At 42.9% G+C, this 23,952-nt stretch overlaps 1 protein-coding gene across 2 annotated transcripts in view; it reads left to right on the top strand.

Annotated features, from left to right (window-relative positions):
- DST (dystonin) overlaps positions 1-23,952 on the top strand; it is a 1,569,532-nt gene that overhangs the window by 1,279,099 nt on the left and 266,481 nt on the right. For both annotated transcript variants that reach the window (XM_078647976.1, XM_078647975.1), the window contains one exon: positions 168-334. In XM_078647976.1, the coding sequence (XP_078504102.1) occupies positions 168-334 (167 nt within the window). The remainder of the gene's footprint in view (positions 1-167; positions 335-23,952) is intronic.

Raw genomic sequence — 23,952 nt, 5'->3', positions numbered from 1 at the left:
CTTCAGCTGAATGACTCTATCTCCGGCGTTAACAGAGTCACACCAACAGGTCTATCCCACGGCTCATAATACAGCTCCGCACGCCAAAGCACAGGGGGATCACTGGCTCGCTGCATGTTGACACAGCTGCTTCCTGCAACTGAAGCCTTGACTTGTTTTCCTTCCAGCTGCTCCAGAGGTTGCTTGATGACCGCAAGCCCACTGTCGAGGCCATCAGGCGAGAAGGAGAAAATATTGCAGAGTCAGCAGAACCGGCAGATAAGGAGAAGACCTTGAAGCAGCTGGACATCTTAGGCCACAGATGGGACGTGCTTCTGAAGAAAGCGGAAAGCAGGTACTCGAAGCGCTTTTTACTCTTAAGGCAAAGTGAATGAACAGATCCGACCAGATGCAGATTGGCGGGGAGCACTGTCAGCATAGGCTGATGCAAGCGAGGAGGGGTACAACTCCTTTAGGCACTAGGTTATTATTTTATGAAACGTTACAAAAAGGAAATATCCAAGCCTTTTGTTGATCTAAGTGCAGCTGATTGAATGTTTCCCTCTTTGCACGGTCGGAAACATGTTAGCCAAGGGAATTCTGATGGCATGTCTTCTTTGGCTGGAGATGGGCATTCCCTGCTGGCACCTCTACCATTTCCCTTGACATATGGAGGAGCTCGTTTGGAATTTACTAATGCTGCTTTGAAATAGCGGGGTGAGCAGAAATGCAAAGCCTCCCTCTTACAAATAATTCAGATGTACATGAGTGTTATTGCAGGAAGGGTGGCATGGGGCTGTCACTGTCAGCACCTGCTCGCAGCAGTGGTATGCAAGCTGTCCTTGTCAGACCTCCTCCACACCAAAGCTCTCAAGCTGGATGTTTAAGTCAGTGATACCTTTACTCCCTTGAAACTCTCACATGAACCTTCATACCAGCCTCAGGCAGCATTCTTGTAATGCGAGCTCTGGTCCTCCAGTGTTTAACTGCAGCTATGGGTGAGTGCAACAGTTCCCTCAGTTTGTTACAGACATGCTCTCTAATTATTGGAAAACCACAAAGTAAGCGGCACAGTCCAGATATGCAACCTCATGTTTAATACTCTGCCGAGGAGCTGGACTCTGTGAGGACTGGTGAGAGGCGAAAGCTCAATATTAGCATGGTAGTGCCTTGTGGCTTGACTGTAAAAAGAACATGTGTGGCTTTTAAGAGATAAGTCAGAAATGCACCTAAAAAACATTACAGATGGAGGGAAAAAAATTATGTTATGCTTAGTGACATGAAGTCACATGTACATTCAGTAGAATACAGAGGACTATATTGGCATAAGTAAGAAAGCGTTGACGAAGAAAATATGCAAAAAACATTAAATATTACTATCTGTTCAGTAGATGTTGTTTCAGTTTTTATGATCTTTCAAACCTAAACCCTATGCACGATTTGTTTTTTGATTACTGGAATGGACCTCTTTTGATGCTCTCTCTTTGTTTCAGGATGGTCTTGTAGGATGATGCACACATCTCCAGTTTGACTTGCAAATAATGACTTTTTCTTGTAGAATGTTGGGAAGTAGCTGTCTTGATTGTGTTTTTAGATGGGACAGTCTAGCAGAAAGTGTTTCTCAGTTTCTACTTTTCTCAAGACACACTATTGACAAGTCTATCCTGTCTGGGGTTGTGGTTTGATCTGTTTCAAAATATCTGTATTTCTAGTCTGTGGCCACGCAGTCTGTATCTGGTGAGCATTTGTGCTGTTGTTTTCACCACAGTAAAGTATTCAGAAAGATTAACACTGCTTCCCAGTGAGCTCAGCATTCTAGCTTATCAAGTAGTCTCATTTGCGACTCCTGTTACATTGTGTAGTAGTGCTTTCTTTGTTCTAAGACCTTGGGAAGTGTGGCCAGCGAGCAGCCAGCCCCCCACTGCACAAGGACTTTCTTCTCCTTTTTTAAAAATTTTGTTCAAGGGGAAGTTTGCACACTACCTCTGTATCATGGGGTGGAAGTACAGAGGTACCTCAAAGGACATCCACGCTGGGGTTCCGCCAGAGTACCACAGTACCCATGGCCTTATTTTTGTTTATTTTAACTTCAGAGGGTGTCCCTTTGGCCACTCATCCAAGTGCCTCAGGATCAGGGTGTCCATACCTTGCCCCCTTATGCCCTTTAAAAAAACCTTTTTCAGGACTTAGGGTAACTGCTGTAATGGCAGGCGCAATATTTTGTTCAGAGTTGTGGCTAGCCAATCAGATTGATCTTTCCAGCGCAAATGGGACTGGAACCGGGCCTGCAGGACCGATGTGGCCAGCTAGAGACCAAGCTTCCTCAGCAAAGCAGAAGGCCCTATTCTTTCAATTTTCAGTACCACGTGACTCACGCTGGACCAACTGTCCCGATATACCTAACTTTTTAAATCCATCATGCCCACCCGAGCCCCTCTTTAAATGTTAATTTCTTAGAAAAGACTGAACAGATTTACAGCACATCCCAAAAAGCATGCATTCTGAATAGAGTTCTAACAGTTGCTAACATTTGTGTAATTCTGCTCAGCCGTTTTCCTGTATCGGATAGCAGAGTTTCCTAATGGAACTAACATGGGAAATCAGCGATTTGGGACCCGTCTCACCTTTTTTGTTGGAACCTGCTTGACAGATCAGTGAAAATCATCCCATGAAGGAGCCTAGGTGGATTAACTTTTTTGGGGGAAAGTTTTATGCACATTTGTCAAACTGTGCCAAAGTGATTAACAAAACAAAAAAAACATCTCCCCATAGAAACTCTGACCTAACAATAGCTGCACAGTGGCAACTTCCAATGTGTGAATACATATATTTATTTTATGTATCTGTATTTTTAAATATCTAGATCACATATACGTAGCACATGCATGTATGTATCACACGAACATCCACCTAAAACAAAGTCTGTTTTGACTATGGGCCAGATTTATATCTTGATGGAGAAGGAACTCCATCGCAACGGTGACAGAGTTCGTTCCCTCCTGCCAACATTATGGTCTGCCTGCCTGATTTACATGTGCGTGGACCATAGCTTGATGAAGGCAGAGACTATTCCATGTTCACCATGGTCTAATGTCTTCAACTCAATTAGGGCCATTTGAGGTTTGGCTGTATGAGGTGCCTACCGCATGACGCAGGGATTTACAGTGACTCCCATTTCTCTATGGGAGCTTGTGCTGCGGCAGGTTTCCGACCGCTGCACAAGATCCCATAGGGTAATGGGAATCTGCGACTGCACCGTGTACAGTAGCCTCGTAATTGCGGCGGTCAGTCTATTGCTAAACCGCAGAAATGTCAGCCAGAGGCAACTCCAACCGACATCCAAATTAGGGCCTAAATTGGGCCCTATATCTTCAAGCTACAATAATTCAAAGGCAATAGTTAATTTTCAGTGCACAAATAGAATCAGATTTTTCAGTGATGTGTAGTACACCTGCCTGCTATAAAGCACCTGTATTGCTCTATTACAATTTGATGGATAATTTATTTTGATTTTTTTTGTTATTATAAGCATATCACCGCCGCCACATTTAGGTGGCCACATATTTTCATTTTTTTCTTCTTTCTTTGTGAAATATTTTTTCGGTGAAACAATAAAATACTAACCATTGCACCAGCTTTCCAAGATCAGACAATCTGCTTTGCCAATACTTGGTATTTTATACTTGTTTTTCGGCTTCCCCCATCGGTCCCCTAAGGGATGTTGCTTGGGGCATCTATTTGAGTCAAGTTGTTTGTCATTTGTTTCGTTTGGTATTTCATGTTATTAATTTATGTTTCCCAAATTTCACTTTGTTTGTGTGGTGTCTGGAATCCATGGTCACGATAAATTAGAATAAGTCATCCCAGAATGCGCGCTTATCTGTCTGTGCTTAATTCAAATAAATTACTGTCTCTATTTTGAGCTGAAAAATGCAACTTCGGCTGTCTGGCAATGACCATGTTCTTACTTATAATGTTATGTACTTTTCTAGTTTTGTTTTTTTCCTTACGTTATTTTTGTCAGCTTCTACTGTCCCAATCTCTTTTGTCGCAGAGCTCCTCTGTTGTTCCACCTCCTTAGCCCTAAGTTTTAGTTCACTGCCCTAGAATTCAAAATGTATGCATTAATCACACAAACTATTGCCTTTCACTCTCTGATCCATACCATGTTCTTTCATATTGGGATCGTTGATATCCCTCTCATGCCTTGATTTTGCCTTGTTTTACTGGAAGTATTTTTCTCATTCTGGATCTCATCTTTTTCTCTGTTTACATTTCAGTATACCCATGTGCTGTTTAAAGTATCAAGTGTACCCCATCTCTCTAGAATTGGAGGTATTCTTGTGGACAGTAATTTGTCGAGTTTTACTAAAATTAGAAAGGTTCTACAGTGTTTACGACGATGATAGCCTAAACACATGCTGCTCCTGAAAAAGTGGATGTATTTTCCTCATGGTGCTACTTACTGTCACCTACGCATTGGTGGGGTGGAATGCAGAATCCTGTTTAACTTGTCATCAGTCTACGAACACCGTAAGAATGTTTTCCTCCGTGTAAGGAAAAGGCTCTCCCGGAGAGATTCCACACTATAGTTGTGTACATACATGTGACTGAAACACTCTCAGATTGTCCGTTTTGCAGTTCTTAATCACATCTAGATGAACTATCTGGTCATTCAGGTCCACTAGGGCTTCTAGAACAAATAATAATTCTAGGCAATGCAGGAGAGAAGATATTTTCATTGTGCCTGTTTCAAAAGGACACATCCCCTCATTCATTTGATTTTTAAGCTGTTTCACTCAAACAGCACCATAGAACTTTACAAAAATGTTGATAGGGCACATTTCCAGCACTTTAAGCGAACCTAGGTTTCACTTAGTTGGTTAAAAAATTGGCATCTGCAGACTTACATATCTGATCCAACTCACAAAATCAGTTAATATACTTCAAACCTTCAGTGGTATATTTTTAAATCTCCTAAAAGTTAAAAGTCTGTACAAATCTATGATGCATATTCATTTTTTTATTTTATGTGTTAATGTATCTTTCTGTATCAAACACAATGAGAATAAAACATGCTAAAAAGGAAGGTCATAGTGTCAGAAATATATTGTATGCCAGAGACCCCATGATGCAAAACAAAATGTGAAAATAACTGATAATGTAAAGTCAATATTTTATGTTATGACACTTTATTGTGAATGGACACAGATTATATTATCCCAGTCAGGGCGGGTGTGAGGTAGTGAAAGAATAAGCCAGTGCTCACAAGTTAGTGTGAGATCCATAAAGAATAGTGCAAAAGATCATCTATACCTATCAGCAGTCACACCAGTCCTCCTCAGAAGTGATACCACCTTAACAAATCATTTTAAGATTATTGAAAAAAGGTGGTAGAGAATGCCTCTCACTCTTAACAGATGCAGTAGTTGAGACTTAGCCAGGGCAGAGTCTCTCCTTTCATGGTTGTATGACTGCTCCATGCATGCATTTTTCCCTCATGCATTTACAATGCAGTCACTACCCCATTGCAAAATTATCATCCGTTACTTAACCACGCAAGTTGCTACAATGACGTGCTTTAGGGGCCGCTGGACTTTGGAACAGTATAAATTACTATTCCAACTTCAGTCTACGCAACAGTAGGGAAGGCGTTGGACTGAAAAATCCAACACCAGTCCAACAACGCGCCCCCTACAGCAAGTCGTTGTAACGACTTGCGGGTTAAAGTAATGCATGGTAATGTCACATTGGGGGTAGTGACTGCATTATGAAGGCTAGTCGTTGTTGAGACTGTGGGGTCTAGGACGTTTCTCCTATTTCATATATAATTAAATCAAATGACCAGATGCAAAGAAAATATACATTTATATTGTATAAAATTGTTTGTCATGCCAGTTGTGCAGTTATTGACTGCGATTACCAAGCCAACACTCCTCTAGTGTGCCCAGTATAAAGACGTGGCCATATTTACAGAATGGAATAATGTTTGCACTTCAGCAATGACAAGGAAATTAATCCCTGATAAGAGAGGACATGTATATTTCCTCTGCGACAGAGCATAAATGGGTGAAAAGCAGATGGACGTTGCCCTCAGCAGCTTTTATTTCAATTGCAAACTTAACTTGTTTGTGAACAGCTATTAACAAACTGTACCTTGTAGAAGGTGTAAGGGTCTAAGTAAATGCGATTTGTGATTGAAGACCAACCATTTAGGCATTATATGTAAGACTTTGTGGTGTAAATTTGCTTGCTTCATATAATGGTGTTTTCTAGATTGCAAGTTCTCGGTCAAATTTCAATCCAAACATTCTTGGCAGACTTTTTTTAGTTCTGGCTTGATGGCACAGCTGTCAAATCAACAGAAGCAGGGCTATAAGAAGCAGTACTGACATAGAGTTAAGCTCTGTCAACATACTCTTCTTCTCTACAATCTTTGAATTACGCAGGCGGTATCTGCTATCCTTTGAAAAAGAGTGTTTATATTGCACTTCTTGTCTTAATATTACACTGTGTTAAAACCTGTAAATACGTATTATGATACATAGAAACAAACAAATTACCATAGTACGTAATGGATTTGGTTTAAGTTACCCCCTTTGACAACCCCAGGATGTTGGAGATTTGCAAGGTGATAATCCTTGTTAGGTCTTCTTAGAAGAGGTCGTATAATGTTTTGCCAAATGTAATTTTGTACATATTTGTTATTTTATGATTGTGTGCCTGATGGTTACCTTGTGGGAACATGTATGCTCACTACTTTAAGCATGAGTTGGTTATGGTGACATGCCACTGCTATTGGTTTGGTCAGTTAATGGCAAAAGTTGTCAGAGGCCACAGGTCTGGCATGTTTATTATGGAAAGTTACTACTAAGACAGTAGGCGTGACATATTTATTTTGAAATGTACATATTAACCTCAGTAGTTCTTTTATTGATGGATTGTTATCATGCTGGGTGAAATCCTGTGGGCAAGTGTTTTATTACATGGCAGCTCAGAGGTTAATAAAGAAGAATTGAGTTTTAATGTTGTTTTCCCCATGGCAAACACCAGGTGTATAAGATTTGCATTGTAAGAATCCCTATTGCCGTAGGAGGGATTATATATTGTATAACCAACATTAATTGTTTACATATTTGTAATGGTATGACTGTCTGCCTAATCGTTGATTTGTGTGAAAGCTTATGCTAAATACAGTAGGTTTAAGTTGATTATGGCAACAAATCATTGATAATAGCTATAGACTTCATTTGGAAAAGATATGACAGATTTGTCAGCTCTTACGGCAAATTCCAAAACTTGGAAGTGTGCTAGGGAACAATGTCTCCCCAAAAAATGACAGGATTCAAGCTGTAGCATGACTGCAGGAAGCAGATGTCGGTTATGCATCCACACAAGATGTGTTTTTGGTGCCTGGACTCTGATTCGTATAATACGTCCACCTTCACATGCACCCGATGGAGATTGGAGACCAGGAGGCAAAACTGTATGTCGCTAAAAACACAAAGACATGTATGTCCCACTCCAAGTCACTGGTCCGGACCCGATCACAGTCATGGGTCTGTTCCTGCATCTGCTTTGCTTCCCACTCTAAGTCCTCCGGTAAGCCCAAATCCAAATGTAAGCCTTAAACCCATCCCATCACTCTAAAGAGACGGCATGGCATCAGATTGTGGGTCACACTCCCTCAATGTTGCTAGCTACTGAGCGATTCCTCAGTTGATTTCTACATACTTCAGGTTTCCTAGTCCTATCGTTTTAGTTCTGACTCTAAGCCTGTGCTAGGGCAGGGTGCACCCCAAGATGTCGATGATGGTGAGGGGGGATGGCTGGCTCTACCTCATCAGACAGATGATGCCTTATACCGTGATTTACAAAATGCCAGCCGGGTTGACACCTCCCCTGATACAAAGCTTGACTCTCCACATGGGTTACCAAGGAAGGATGGTACCTCATTTGCAGTTGGTGAGTCAGAGAGCAGGTGAGGTGCTTGAGTTATGACTGCCTTCCATTGAGTCTAAAACAAAGGTTATAACGGAAATTCTGCAACCTGAGCAAGCAACCTCCGAGGCCTTATTTCAATTCAATTATGCCCTCACAGATGCTCTAACGGATGCTTTGTTGAAATCCTGTTCTTGCCACCTGTGAACAAGGAGGTAGCCTAATGTCATAGACCAGCACGTGCTGCACAGGAGTTTCTCGCTAAGCACCCTTATTTGACAGACTTTAACTAGTAAAGTGATTCATAATTCATTTCCCTTCACTTTCCCGGATAGAAAATCCTAAAGGACAGACCTCTTTGGCAAACACATGTTTTCTTCAGCCAATCTGGTCTGTAAACGCAGTCTGTCTGTTTGACCAATACACCTATGTCTTTTGGGACATGACCAGCGAGATCTTGCAGGCCATTCTAGAAGATCTTAGCACCTCATTGGCCAAGCTGAACATTATGGAAAAAACATGGCCAAATATATTATCTGCACAGGTTTGATTTCCCTGAATTGTCTTGGCTGGAAGGTTGGTATAAGTGACATCCTTCGTCGACATGCCAGGATGAGGTCCATGGTGTCCACCAGTGGAGTGCAGGCTTCGCTGAAGGACATGCCTTCTGATAGGTCCCGCTTCTTCCGTGAGAAGGCGGCCTTCACCTCGGATATCTTTAAAGACAATAGAGCTAGAGCGCGTTCCTTTAGGCTGTTGGCCCATCCCAAACAATTCCTGCACCAGGGTTGGAAATGTAGGGGCTACTCTATGGAGCTGAAATATTGACAGAGTTAATCTTCTCAAAATCCCAGTCTTTTTGGGTCTACAGATGTGAATTAAGAAGACAACTTGTGCGCCAGCTCTAGCACCAGTCTTCCAGCTCCTCCTCCTGTGCTACAAAAGTCAACAAACCACTTTAGTTTGCCCTGAGAGGTGCATTACCACCCAGTGGTAGGGAGAATCCAACACTTCTTTCCAGGTTGGCAATCAATCACATCCGACAGATGAGTCTTGCACATTTTAAAAAAAGGTTACACCCTACCTTTTCTTACCCCCACCACCCAATACCCCTTCCACACCAGAATGGATTTCAGAAGTGCAACTGTCCATAATGCTATAGGAGGTACACCTATTGCTCTGCAAAGGTGCCCCTGAGAAGGCCCTGGACTCGGAGAAAGGCAGGGTTATTACACTAGCTATTTCCGGGAAACATCCTTTACAACGCAACTTTTACCACGCAGTGCCTTTACGACGCACCCATTACAACGCATGTCATTACAATGCATTGTGCTGGGGGGCGCTCTAGGATAGGGAATAGATTTAATTTACTATCCAACACCTTCCCTACTATGCACGGGGACTGGAGTTGGAATAGTAAATTAAACTATTCACTATCCAGCACCCCAAAGCGCTATGCGTTGTAACAGCATGCGTTGTAAAAACTGCGTCGTAACAGCATGCGTGGTAAAAGCATGCGTTGTAATGTCATACATCCGCTATTTCCTTATCTCAAAATAGGACGGTGCTGCAAGCCTATCTTGAACATCCATCTACTCAATGCCTTCCTACTGAAAAGACAGGTGCAAGAAGCTCACTTGGGCCCAGATCCTATCTGCTCTGGAACCCGCGGAAAGGTTGTCATTTTTATATACCCGTCCTGCAATCTCACAGACATTATCTGCAATTTAAGGTGGGCCAGGAGATTTTCAGTTTACTGTGCTCCCTTTCAGCCTCATCAGCACCCGTCGGGTGTTTATGAGAGTGATGGTAATTGTCACGTCCCTCTTCAGAGTTGGTAAGTTTCTGTAGTCTTGTAACTTGGCAACTGGCTGCTGAAGGCAGGTTTGTTACAGTCAGTCATGGACCATCAACCACGATGGTGCTCTTTTAACATTTTTGGGTTTCAGAGTACTTGAGCTAAAATCCCACCTGATTCACTTCCAGAGACTTCCCTTCATTTGGGGCAAGCATGGATACCGTGGAGTTCAGAGCGTTCCCTCCATAGCAACTAGTCCAGGATTGAAGAAAGGCAATGCTGGGCCGAAGAGAACCTTCTGTTGCGCATTGGCAAAGAAACCGCCCTTGGAAGGTCTAAGAGCCCATTTCATCTGGTTTAAAGCTTCTACCACTGTATTGACATGAGGAATGCTGGTCCTTGATATTTGCCAGGCTGCTACGAGAGGACATCAATGCCTACATTCCAGAAGCACTGTTGCCCTGACTGCAGGTCAGGGGGAAAGGGCACTTCTCCCCTCAGTTCTGCAAGACGTTTTGGTCTGGTAGTGCTTATACATGGATCGACTCTGTCACTTTCGGGAAAGTATGAAGCCAATGAGGAGCTACACTATGCCATCTGGTGGCATGCTGGAGCACTGGTACAAGAACTCTCCGCATCCAGTCTGGGGGATATTCTAAGGTGAGCAATCTGCCTTTAGATAGAGTATCCACCAGAAAGATAATTACAGAAGGTAAGTAACTTTTCTGAAAGCTGATCCACAGGTTCACTGTCAACTAGGTGGAAAGGAATATCTACGTGGTAAAATGTAAACTGTGTAGAATGCTATTTGGTAAATCTAGCTGGATTCTAGCCAGTATAAATAAATTATTTCACTGGGAAAATGCCCAACTCCACTTGATCACAGTCCAGTTGACTCCCAACATCATGTGTAATCAACTTTGTCAAAACACCGGAGCTGATGGCAGGAAAACAGAGAGGGTGTGAACAATTATAACTTACGTAACTACAATTGGTTAAATTTTTACAGATTCTGGAGAGTGTGCTCACAAGAGTTTAAAAGCAATGCCACTCCTAAACTGAAGTCAAACAACTACAGCCACTTGGTGGTTCTCTCTCCTCCCCCTAACCTCCTCTTCTGGGTAACTTCTTAATCATAGGTTATAACTTTAGGCACAAACCTGGAGATGTGCTCTTTGGGTCAATGCAAGGATTTTGCATTTGAAAGGAAAATTGGCATGTGGCTTTCTCTCTTCTGGAAATGTGGCTAAATTAACTTCTTCCGGGGGCAGTCTGGTACCGAGAACAACCACAAAAAAGTCCCTGTTGCAGCCATTGCTCTTGGCCACAAGAGGCTGCCAGCATACATATGTGATTTGAAACATATATGGGATGAAACCAAATCCATTAGGGCAGTTCTCAACAGTTACTACTACTCAGTCAATGCATCAAAGCTTAGGTTTTTGGCTTTTGGCTTTCGCCTTTCACTTGCCTCCTGGTCTCTTAACACAACTGTGGATTGCATCTTCTGTCCTGCCTTCCTTGACTCCCTCTCCAGATCAATTCTCTTCTGTGTCTTTAAGAAAGCCCCTGTCCTGTCTGTAGAAATCTGAACCAGAAGCAAGGAATTTTCAGATCCACACTGGCACTAAGAAGGCAATCACAACCCTTGCGCTATCCTGGGGACAAACTGCACAACCAGTAAAAACCGATACCATAGGTTTTCATATTTAGTGTCAATAGTTCAGAGTTTTGGGCCTCGCAGTGGAGGATAATTAGCTAATTGCATGTTTTTCCCAAACAAGAAGCGACATACGCAAATATCTCACTGTTTGCTTGTACTACACTGTTCTGACTAAAATATTGTGGACAGAAACACCCAAGCGATGCAGTTAGCACTGCTGTTTAAATCCTAGGTATGAATCAAGCAGACAGAGTTTGATTGATCTCCACTGGCTGCCCATTGCTTAAAGGATTGAATTTAAATCCTTGTGCACGGTGCACAGAACCTTTCATGTGACAGGCCCTCCCATTTCTCACCAACTGGTCACCCCTTACTCCTGGAAAAGGCTTCTTAGATCCACCAACTAATTTTTTGTTACTGTTCCCACAGTCGGAAGGGCTCAAAGTGGAGGACAGTCTTTTGGCTTTAACCTGGCCAAGCCGTAGAATACTTTCCCTCGGGCTATTCGTTCCATGAATAGTGAGTTGAGCTTCCGAAAATCCCTTAAGACCTACCTCTTTAGGATCTGATTTTCAGGTAACGCTTGTATTCCTGATGTAGTGGTTCTCTGTGTCCGCCAGCGCTGGGATGCCTTTGGGTCGTCATGCGCTTTATAGATCCCTTAGCATATCATAGCATCCTAATTAGGCATAAGTGGGATTTAGCAAGATTTGCAAGAGTGTTGGCATGAATGCCTAAAGGTTCATTCTGGAGTGAATACACCAAACGTGTTTTAGTAAACATTTTACCTCAACATCAACAATGTAGGAGGAAATCACAACAGATGCCAATGACGACAGTCACAGATAAAAGCGAAAATTACAAACAATGGAACTTCAATCTCCTCACTTGCAGCACCTCCAGGCCACAGGCCTCACCCACACCATCTCCATCTTCAACAACTATGTAACCACAAATGCAAACTCCCTGGCCCCGATCCAAACCATCTCCAAACCCCGGGCCTCACCCCATGCTATCTGGTACACCAAAGACCTTCGGTTTACGAAACACCACTGCAAGCACCTGGAACCACAATAGTGCCTTACCCATGAAGCCACTGACAGAACATCCTTCAAGTCAGCCTCAGGATCGATCATCAATGCCTCTAAACCGTGAAATTTGCAACCCTCATACAGAACAGTGTGACCTCTGCCAAAGAGATCTTTGCCATTGTCAAGGAACTCACCTGCCTGCACGCCAGCTACATCTCAGTCAACCCCTGTCAGGACTTATGAAACACACTCTCCTTCCAATTCTTTACGAAATACAGGACCATCTATAAAAACCTTACCCTCAACCTAATTATTAACTCAGCTACCAGCACCATGCCAGAGTTCCAGCTATCGTGCTGGACAGAAATCTCCACCACACAAACAGCCAACAGCATGCTATCTGTCAAATCTTGAGCTCCCTCTCACCTTTGCTCGTGCAACATCTTCATAAAAGGATTGGATCCCATTTGCTTGGTGCTCGCCTGAAAACTCAAACTCTCCCATTAAATACCTCCATTACTCTTGCTCTCTAGCATCTCTGACACACAAAATGCTCGCTCCCCCCAAAACAAATGTGTGTGAACACTGTTCTGAACAGGCGGAACTCCCAGATGAATGAGCATGCCTGTTACAACCCTTATTCCAATATCTCCTTAGTGATCATGTGTCCGAGCCACCTTTCATCCCCATTACCTTATCCATCCTTACAATATCCTCTTCAAAAACACCCCTTCACCTGCCTCTGAGCCCCATAATCATTTTCTATTAAATGCTATACCTGCCAGCTTTCCTGCAATAATCACTGGCGGGACACCCCTTCTCAATCATGCCAATGACAAATCGAACTGTGCCATCAGTCCTAAGCTGTAGTCCATCCACTGTTCTCTCCCATTTTTGACTCCCTGATCTCACAAACTTGGTTTATGCAGCCCGACAGAACCAGTAGGGATTGTGCCAATTATTTTTCCCTCTGCCTTTTTGCCCTCGGTAAGGATCTCACATTTTGGGCAGCGCAGCTGTTACTGCCTTGTCCACTTCTGGTGCCAAATCAAGGAGGTTCTCCCACTACGAATGAGTCAGAGCATTAGCCACTTGGTTTGTCCAACCCCTGAACTGCATTTTCCATTGTGAACATATCAAATCAAACTCTCAACAATCTCAGCACGTGCTGGCCCTTTGTGGTCTGTCTGTTCATAATATACACTGCTGTTTGAGTGTCAGCCCTGAAGGTCATTTTCCTATCATGTAGTTCTCCTCCCCACATAATGACTGCCACTATCATTGGGAAGAATTCCAGGAAGGCATTACTGCATTGCTTCTGTTGCTGTGGCTCTGACCACACGTATGAACACAATCTCTCTTTCCAATACAGTCTAAGAAACTCCTGTCCCCGACATATCCAAAATTATCTCTAGCATCCAAGTCAGTGGATCGTCATGTTGCAATACTTTTACCCATTTGCTGCCATGCCGTTTCGGAAAGTCTCTTTGAATTCTGTCGGTTAGTCATATTTGGTGGTGGGGTTTCGACATATCCTTCATCGCAAAGGCACATTGTCTACTGATTGTCCTTCCTTCGGACACAACCTTCCAGGAAAAGGTTAAGCACCCTGGTATTTATTGAATGGAGTGCGTCTTGCACTCTTTTTCTTCCCAGCACCTGTGCCGGGACTTTTTGTAATGCCTTCAATTTATCCCTTGGCAAGAATGTTCTATTGCCACACAGTCAAGATGTATGCCCAGAATGTTAAGCATGTGTTGGGGCTGTCAGCCTTTTCCTCCCTCTACCATAGGAATGCCAATGTGTGTGTCACTGTTTTGAAAGTCACTATCAATCTGGCACAATCCCCTGTATTCTCCTTCACCCCTAACATCAGAAAGTCATCAAGGTAGTGCAGCACTTGTACTGACCTCAACACTTCTCTTACTGCCCACTCCACAAAGTACTAAACTTTTAAAAAGCTCCACGTTACTGCATAACCCATTGGCATGGCTCTGTCCATGTAAATTTGTTCCTGAAATACTAGTCACAGCAATTGGATGTCCTGCAGCTGGACCCGCACCAACCTAAAAGCAGGTTTAATATCTGCCTTTGCCAGTTCTGCTTCAACCTTTCACTTCCATACTATCCCTTTCACTTCTTCAAGACTTGTGTAAGCAACTAAACATTCCCATTATCTATGCCATTGTTAATCGATACTCCTTCCATCCATGACAAGTGGTGTATCAGTCTGTAGTCTCCCTTGCTCTTGTTAGGTACCAGACGTATGGGTGAGATGATCAGATTGTCCAATGGAGGTATTCTAAAAGGACCTGTCCTCCTACCCCTTCAAGAAACCTGGCACATTTTCTTTATCTTCTCTTCCTTAGATTACATGGTTAAGAGCAAGGTTCACAATCAGACCTGCCTATGACCCCTAATCAACTTTTACACCCTGAAGGGCCTACCACTTTGGGAGACTCACTAATACACCTGTAGGGGAACAGCACCTCCTCTGAAGGAAAACACACTCACTGTTCCTTCAACAGTCTACTCTTTTATGTGCACTCCATGGTGATGGGGATAGAGAAGGTAAACCTGGCATGCATTTCACCTCTCACAGGTGACCTGAATGCAGTTTATCTATTGATAACATTTGTTTAACAGTTCATTCTTTCGACCGCAGATGCAGCCTTGAAAAGCACTTGCAAAAATGTCAGAACAACATCATATCTCACTCCCCAGTCTTCCCATGCCATGTGGAGCTGAGCTCTGCAAAATGCCCTTAATAATTAGTCACTGAAGCTCAAGCAGGTATTAGTGCTGTATCAAATTCACATGGCACATGCAAGATGAAGTTGGTTTCATTTTTGAGTTTGTAGCTTAGGCACCCATACAGTATCCTGAAACTTTCCATAAAACCCGCCTCCAAATATATCGCTGCTAAACGGTTGGGATACAACCATAGCCAGGAAAGTACGTCAGTACAAAGCGATCTTTTAGATTGCGGTACTTTACAATGCTGCCATTACAACGCAAGTCGTTACAACGACTTGCGTTGCTGTGCGCGGGTTGAGGATTATTATAATTTTATATTCCAACACCAGCCCACGTAACAGTAGGGAAGGTGTTGGAATATAAAATTACAATATTCCGTATGCAACAGCGCCATCCAGCGCAAGTCGTAGTAACGAGTTGCGTTGTAATGGCATCGTTGTAAAGGTAGTGTGGTGTAAACACCACGTTGTAAACGATGTTTCCCCGTAGCCAGCATTGGAAGAATTCTACTCTGACTGGAATAGATGCAGTTTCCAAGCATCTTAGGGCTTCCCCGTGCCTCTGCCCTTTTGCTGGCCTTTGAATCGTGGCCCTCACTTCAATGGACTAATGAGTGTCTGCTGTTGCATTTCTGATACTGTCGGAACTTGCACAGATATCAGTAGTAACCGACGGATCACTGACAGAATATCGAGGAGCAAAATATCGACCTGCCAAAATATCGTGGACAAAATATAGAATTCCAAAATATAGAATTCCTATCTACAAACAGGTAAGTACAAAAATATTGAATCCAAAATATCGTTGTAAATAATAGTTTGTTAAAATATCGAATTTTTAAATGTATTAAAAGTAACGTAAAAATAATAAAATATAAATATAATTAACTGAAACATACTTAAAAATACTTAAATAACCTCAAATTTAATAAATAATGAATGTAAGTAAAAACAAATAAACATGCATTTTTATTTTTTAATACATATATATATTTACTTAATATTAAAAAAAATATTCAATATTTTTAGCATAGGATAGCGGGAGGGTTACATTTACTATTCCCACTCCAGTGAGTGTATCAGTAGGGAAACCGTTGGATAGCGGGAGGGTAAAAATTACTATTCCCACTCCAGTGAGTGCAACAGTAGGGAAATCGTTGGATAGCATAGGGGTAGAAATGACTGTTCCCACTCCAGTGAATGCAACAGTATGGAAAGCGTTAGATAGCATAGGGGTAAAAATTACTATTCCCACTCCAGAGAGTGCAATAGTAGGGAAAGCGTTGGATAGCGTAAGTGTAAAAATGACTGTTCCCACTCCAGAGAGTGCAACAGTAGAGAAAGCGTTGGCTAGCGGGAGGGTAAAATTTACTATTCCCACTCCAGAGAGTGCAACAGTAGGGAAAGCATTGGATAGCGTAGGGGTAAAAATTACTATTCCCACTCCAGAGAGTGCAATAGTAGGGAAAGCGTTGGATAGTGTAGGAGTCAAAATTACTATTCCCACTCCAGGGAGTGCAACAGTAGGGAAAGCGTTGGATAGTGGAAGGGTAAAAATGACTATTCCCACTCCAGAGACTGCAACAGTAGGGAAAGCGATCGCTAGCGTAGGGGTAAAAATTACTATTCCCACTCCAGTGAGTGCAACAGTCGGGAAAGCGTTGGATAGCGTAGGGGTAAACATTACTATTTCCACTGCAAAGAGTGCAATAGTAGGGAAAGTGTTGGGTAGTGTAGGGGTAAAACTTACTATTCCCACTCCAGAGAGTGCAATAGTAGGGAAAGCGTTGGATAGTGTAGGAGTCAAAATTACTATTCCCACTCCAGGGAGTGCAACAGTAGGGAAAGCGTTGGATAGTGGAAGGGTAAAAATGACTATTCCCACTCCAGAGACTGCAACAGTAGGGAAAGCGTTCGATAGCGTAGGGGTAAAAATTACTATTCCCACTCCAGTGAGTGCAACTGTCGGGAAAGCGTTGGATAGCGTAGGGGTAAAAATTACTATTTCCACTGCAGAGAGTGCAACAGTAGGAAAATCGTTGGATAGCATAGGGGTAGAAATGACTGTTCCCACTCCAGTGAATGCAACAGTAGGGAAAGCGTTAGATAGCATAGGGGTAAAAATTACTATTCCCACTCCAGAGAGTGCAATAGTAGGGAAAGCGTTGGATAGCGTAAGTGTAAAAATGACTATTCCCACTCCAGAGAGTGCAACAGTAGAGAAAGCGTTGGCTAGCGGGAGGGTAAAATTTACTATTCCCACTCCAGAGAGTGCAACAGTAGGGAAAGCATTGGATAGCCTAGGGGTAAAAATTACTATTCCCACTCCAGAGAGTGCAATAGTAGGGAAAGCGTTGGATAGTGTAGGAGTCAAAATTACTATTCCCACTCCAGGGAGTGCAACAGTAGGGAAAGCGTTGGATAGTGGAAGGGTAAAAATGACTATTCCCACTCCAGAGACTGCAACAGTAGGGAAAGCGATCGCTAGCGTAGGGGTAAAAATTACTATTCCCACTCCAGTGAGTGCAACAGTCGGGAAAGCGCTGGATAGCATAGGGGTAAACATTACTATTTCCACTGCAAAGAGTGCAATAGTAGGGAAAGTGTTGGGTAGTGTAGGGGTAAAAATTACTATTCCCACTCCAGAGAGTGCAATAGTAGGGAAAGCGTTGGATAGTGTAGGAGTCAAAATTACTATTCCCACTCCAGGGAGTGCAACAGTAGGGAAAGCGTTGGATAGTGGAAGGGTAAAAATGACTATTCCCACTCCAGAGACTGCAACAGTAGGGAAAGCGTTCGATAGCGTAGGGGTAAAAATTACTATTCCCACTCCAGTGAGTGCAACAGTCGGGAAAGCGTTGGATAGCGTAGGGGTAAAAATTACTATTTCCACTGCAGAGAGTGCAACAGTAGAGAAAGCGTTGGCTAGCGGGAGGGTAAAATTTACTATTTCCACTCCAGAGAGTGCAACAGTAGGGAAAGCATTGGATAGCCTAGGGGTAAAAATTACTATTCCCACTCCAGAGAGTGCAATAGTAGGGAAAGCGTTGGATAGTGTAGGAGTCAAAATTACTATTCCCACTCCAGGGAGTGCAACAGTAGGGAAAGCGTTGGATAGTGGAAGGGTAAAAATGACTATTCCCACTCCAGAGACTGCAACAGTAGGGAAAGCGATCGCTAGCGTAGGGGTAAAAATTACTATTCCCACTCCAGTGAGTGCAACAGTCGGGAAAGCGTTGGATAGCGTAGGGGTAAACATTACTATTTCCACTGCAAAGAGTGCAATAGTAGGGAAAGTGTTGGGTAGTGTAGGGGTAAAAATTACTATTCCCACTCCAGAGAGTGCAATAGTAGGGAAAGCGTTGGATAGTGTAGGAGTCAAAATTACTATTCCCACTCCAGGGAGTGCAACAGTAGGGAAAGCGTTGGATAGTGGAAGGGTAAAAATGACTATTCCCACTCCAGAGACTGCAACAGTAGGGAAAGCGTTCGATAGCGTAGGGGTAAAAATTACTATTCCCACTCCAGTGAGTGCAACAGTCGGGAAAGCGTTGGATAGCGTAGGGGTAAACATTACTATTTCCACTGCAAAGAGTGCAATAGTAGGGAAAGTGTTGGGTAGTGTAGGGGTAAAAATTACTATTCCCACTCCAGAGAGTGCAATAGTAGGGAAAGCGTTGGATAGTGTAGGAGTCAAAATTACTATTCCCACTCCAGGGAGTGCAACAGTAGGGAAAGCGTTGGATAGTGGAAGGGTAAAAATGACTATTCCCACTCCAGAGACTGCAACAGTAGGGAAAGCGTTCGATAGCGTAGGGGTAAAAATTACTATTCCCACTCCAGTGAGTGCAACAGTCGGGAAAGCGTTGGATAGCGTAGGGGTAAAAATTACTATTTCCACTGCAGAGAGTGCAACAGTAGGAAAATCGTTGGATAGCATAGGGGTAGAAATGACTGTTCCCACTCCAGTGAATGCAACAGTAGGGAAAGCGTTAGATAGCATAGGGGTAAAAATTACTATTCCCACTCCAGAGAGTGCAATAGTAGGGAAAGCGTTGGATAGCGTAAGTGTAAAAATGACTATTCCCACTCCAGAGAGTGCAACAGTAGAGAAAGCGTTGGCTAGCGGGAGGGTAAAATTTACTATTCCCACTCTAGAGAGTGCAACAGTAGGGAAAGCATTGGATAGCCTAGGGGTAAAAATTACTATTCCCACTCCAGAGAGTGCAATAGTAGGGAAAGCGTTGGATAGTGTAGGAGTCAAAATTACTATTCCCACTCCAGGGAGTGCAACAGTAGGGAAAGCGTTGGATAGTGGAAGGGTAAAAATGACTATTCCCACTCCAGAGACTGCAACAGTAGGGAAAGCGATCGCTAGCGTAGGGGTAAAAATTACTATTCCCACTCCAGTGAGTGCAACAGTCGGGAAAGCGCTGGATAGCATAGGGGTAAACATTACTATTTCCACTGCAAAGAGTGCAATAGTAGGGAAAGTGTTGGGTAGTGTAGGGGTAAAAATTACTATTCCCACTCCAGAGAGTGCAATAGTAGGGAAAGCGTTGGATAGTGTAGGAGTCAAAATTACTATTCCCACTCCAGGGAGTGCAACAGTAGGGAAAGCGTTGGATAGTGGAAGGGTAAAAATGACTATTCCCACTCCAGAGACTGCAACAGTAGGGAAAGCGTTCGATAGCGTAGGGGTAAAAATTACTATTCCCACTCCAGTGAGTGCAACAGTCGGGAAAGCGTTGGATAGCGTAGGGGTAAAAATTACTATTTCCACTGCAGAGAGTGCAACAGTAGAGAAAGCGTTGGCTAGCGGGAGGGTAAAATTTACTATTCCCACTCCAGAGAGTGCAACAGTAGGGAAAGCATTGGATAGCCTAGGGGTAAAAATTACTATTCCCACTCCAGAGAGTGCAATAGTAGGGAAAGCGTTGGATAGTGTAGGAGTCAAAATTACTATTCCCACTCCAGGGAGTGCAACAGTAGGGAAAGCGTTGGATAGTGGAAGGGTAAAAATGACTATTCCCACTCCAGAGACTGCAACAGTAGGGAAAGCGATCGCTAGCGTAGGGGTAAAAATTACTATTCCCACTCCAGTGAGTGCAACAGTCGGGAAAGCGTTGGATAGCGTAGGGGTAAACATTACTATTTCCACTGCAAAGAGTGCAATAGTAGGGAAAGTGTTGGGTAGTGTAGGGGTAAAAATTACTATTCCCACTCCAGAGAGTGCAATAGTAGGGAAAGCGTTGGATAGTGTAGGAGTCAAAATTACTATTCCCACTCCAGGGAGTGCAACAGTAGGGAAAGCGTTGGATAGTGGAAGGGTAAAAATGACTATTCCCACTCCAGAGACTGCAACAGTAGGGAAAGCGTTCGATAGCGTAGGGGTAAAAATTACTATTCCCACTCCAGTTAGTGCAACAGTCGGGAAAGCGTTGGATAGCGTAGGGGTAAAAATTACTATTTCCACTGCAGAGAGTGCAATAGTAGGGAAAGTGTTGGGTAGTGTAGGGGTAAAAATTACTATTCCCACTCCAGTGAGTGCATCAGTAGGGAAAGCGGTGGATAGCGTAGGGGTAAAAAATACTATTCCCACTCCAGTGAGTGCAACAGTAGGGAAAGTAATAATTTAATATTGAAATAAAAATAAATTCATTATCAATACCAATAAAAAAATAATTAACATGAATTACCAATTACAAAATATTTAATAAATAATTAATTATAAATACCAATAAATAATATTTATTAAAAGTAATTACCCATTAATAATAATTACCAAGCAATTAATTTTCAATACCAAAAATGTAATAAGTAATAAAAAAGTACCAATTAATATAATTAATTAACAATAAATCAATTATCAAAACACAAAAATAATTTCAATATTTACTTAATTACAATGAAATTACTTCCCACCCTATTCCCCTATAAACCCACAACCTGCTCCGAATAATAAATTAATACAATTAACATAATTATCAATTAAACAATAGAAATGAATTCCCAATTAATAGCAATTACCAATTAATAATTAATTAACAATGCATTCATTATTAACACAAATAAATAAAAAATATTTACTTAATTACAATTAAATTACTTCCCACCCTATTCCCCTATAAACCCACAACCCACTACAGAACTAAAACGCAAAATTAAATTAAAAATAATTAACAATGCCTAAAAATGAATATTTAATTTACTATAATTAAATTACTTCCCACCCTATTCCCCTATAAACCCACAACCCGCTACGGAATTAAATTACGCAAAAATGAAATAACATAAAATTCATTATTTAAAAAAAATTAAACATACATTACAAAAATATACTAACATACTAAACACTTAAAAAACATTCGATATTATTAAAAATTCTATATATTTAATTCCTATATTATGTACTTCGATATTTTAACAATCGATACTACTTACCTGCATTTCGATATTATTAACCACTATATTATGTCCATTCGATATTATGTCCATTCTATATTTTGAATTCGATATTTTGTCCATTCTATATATTTTTTTGATATTTTGTCTAGTTACCGTAACCTACATTATTGTAGTTCCAACAGGTGCCTTACTGTCTACTCAATCCCCCCCTGGGGTGGAAAGCTCTGGAAACTGCTGAACGGACAGCAGGAACCTTCTTGCTGTATCCAGTTGTCAATGGTCTAGTCAGTTTCATAAATTACAAACATTACTCATTGTCTAAATTCCTGCATGCCTTGGAATGGTTGACTACACCGAGACCTAAACTCTTTGTTGTATCTCAGCCATGCTATTCCCCCAAAGGTGATGCTGGCCGACCTTACTACAACCATGCTTATCCACAACCCTACACTGGTTCAAGGCTCCTCAGCTGCACTTACCTCTCCACTGTTGATCCATCCTCATCCCCTAACACCCTCTCTATACTACCCATTTCTTGCCATGCCACTCATCCTGCACCCTTGCATTGCCCACTCTTTTCTCCTAATCCCTTGCTCTTCCTACTACTAGGCTTATGTACTAATATCACCTTTGACTGTATTGCTTTTCTACACCCATGCCTGCAGCAAGCTCTTCATTGCCCTTGGCCTTGCGTCACCAAGTCCTGCACTCTTTTCTGGACTGATGGTGATCTTGAGGTGGGGGGACACATTCCTCCTCTGCTCTCTCTCATGGTTGCCAGCAAGCTGCACCCTACTGGCTATCTTAACTTCTCGCGTGGCAAGTGCTCACCTTGGAAACTCCTCTTTGCAGCAGGATCCTTGACCGTCTTATTGTCTGGTGGCTTTCTCCGGTTCAGACCCCTACCGCCACTGCTTCCGCCCTGCTCCTATCCATGGTACCGGACATCCTAAAACATCCTGTAGTGGTCCATAGGATAGGTAGGTCCTCCATTGTGCACACTGGCTTCTCCCAAGCCATCCCCGGGTCTGCCTTAAGGGGTCCTCTCTTGCTCCCCAGCTGGTCATGCCTGCCTACCACCTCTGCTCCAGCGATACAGCCAACAACATGGCTCTCACACCATGTCCCTCATCTCCAGCTAGCTCCGAGGCCTGGTTCTCGCTCCCACCCTCCCTGAGAGGGCAGCACGCTCTGTAATCTGCGTTGTGGAGGTCTGCTACATTAGGAACTTTCTCTGGAACTAGGTCTCCTAGGCGACTCCACCCTACCCCTACATGTTGCCAAAAAATGCGGGGGCATACGCTCTCCACCTGTGGGCCCCTCGCTAGATGTTGCTCACTGTAGTAATGGGGGAGTTAATGCATCCAACGTCAATACAACCACGCTTCCTCCCCTACTAACACATCACTCACAGGCAGTCAACGCTGCAAAATCTTTAGCCGAGTCAGTTCTTCATGGCCTCCTTGTGGACCCCGCTGCTCTTCCACCTGTGCTGCAGGCATTCTACCTCCCGCTCAAAATTTCTCAACGGACAGTTGGATTTCAGCGTCTGACACGTTATCCGCTACGTTTCTTTAGAGGAGCGGCGTGAATCAAGACGCTATTGACGTCACTGCGGCGTGTCGTCACGCCCTCCTTCCAATTCTTCCTGTGCCTAAGGGGCAGTTACTTCTCCTCTGCCCTGGGCCCCCTGCACGAGATGCTCCACTATTCCTTAAACATAATTGGATGTATCATAGCAATTGTACACTAGCACTTGCGGCACACATTGTAATAAATGTACTGGCAGGAAGACACAGCCCAAGCAAAGCTGGCCCTGGGTCCACTGAGCAGCAGGAGGGAATCAAGAGGAGTGAAGGGCAGAGAAGAGTAACAAATAGAAGACGGCTACAGCGGGGGATGGAATATAAAGAAAGTTGTGGGCAAGAGCCAAGAAGTACTTTGGCATGTTTAATAGTACATTGAATACAAACAGTTTATTTAAGCCTGTGATCGCATCTTGTGGTTCTGGCTTCGCTGGTGTGACTCATGAGGTCATTACACTCTCTCTGAGCAGTAACAGCCCCTCTCTCCTTAGTGTGACAGCTGAAGCGCGTGCAGGACTTTACCAACATTTAAAACTTGTCTCTAGAAGGGACGAACACATTGCTTTTGGGGGGAAAATTGGTCTTTTAGTCAAATATAAGTTAACAAAGCCAATTAGTCTGGCTTCTTATAGTGAAGTTCGATTGTGGCTCTCATTTAGAGATTGCCGCGCGTTTAACAAAATTGTTTTTTGTGTCTAGATCAGAGTGGAGTTACTGCATCGAAAATGCTATTTCTCTTCATAGGAAATGTATACAAATTAGCACCAGGGGATGCTATTGCAAATGTATT

Source organism: Lissotriton helveticus, chromosome 6, assembly GCF_964261635.1.
Source record: "Lissotriton helveticus chromosome 6, aLisHel1.1, whole genome shotgun sequence".
Classification (NCBI taxonomy): domain Eukaryota; kingdom Metazoa; phylum Chordata; class Amphibia; order Caudata; family Salamandridae; genus Lissotriton; species Lissotriton helveticus.
Note: the sequence above shows the minus strand (reverse complement) of the source record. Positions and strands in the feature narration are given on the sequence as shown.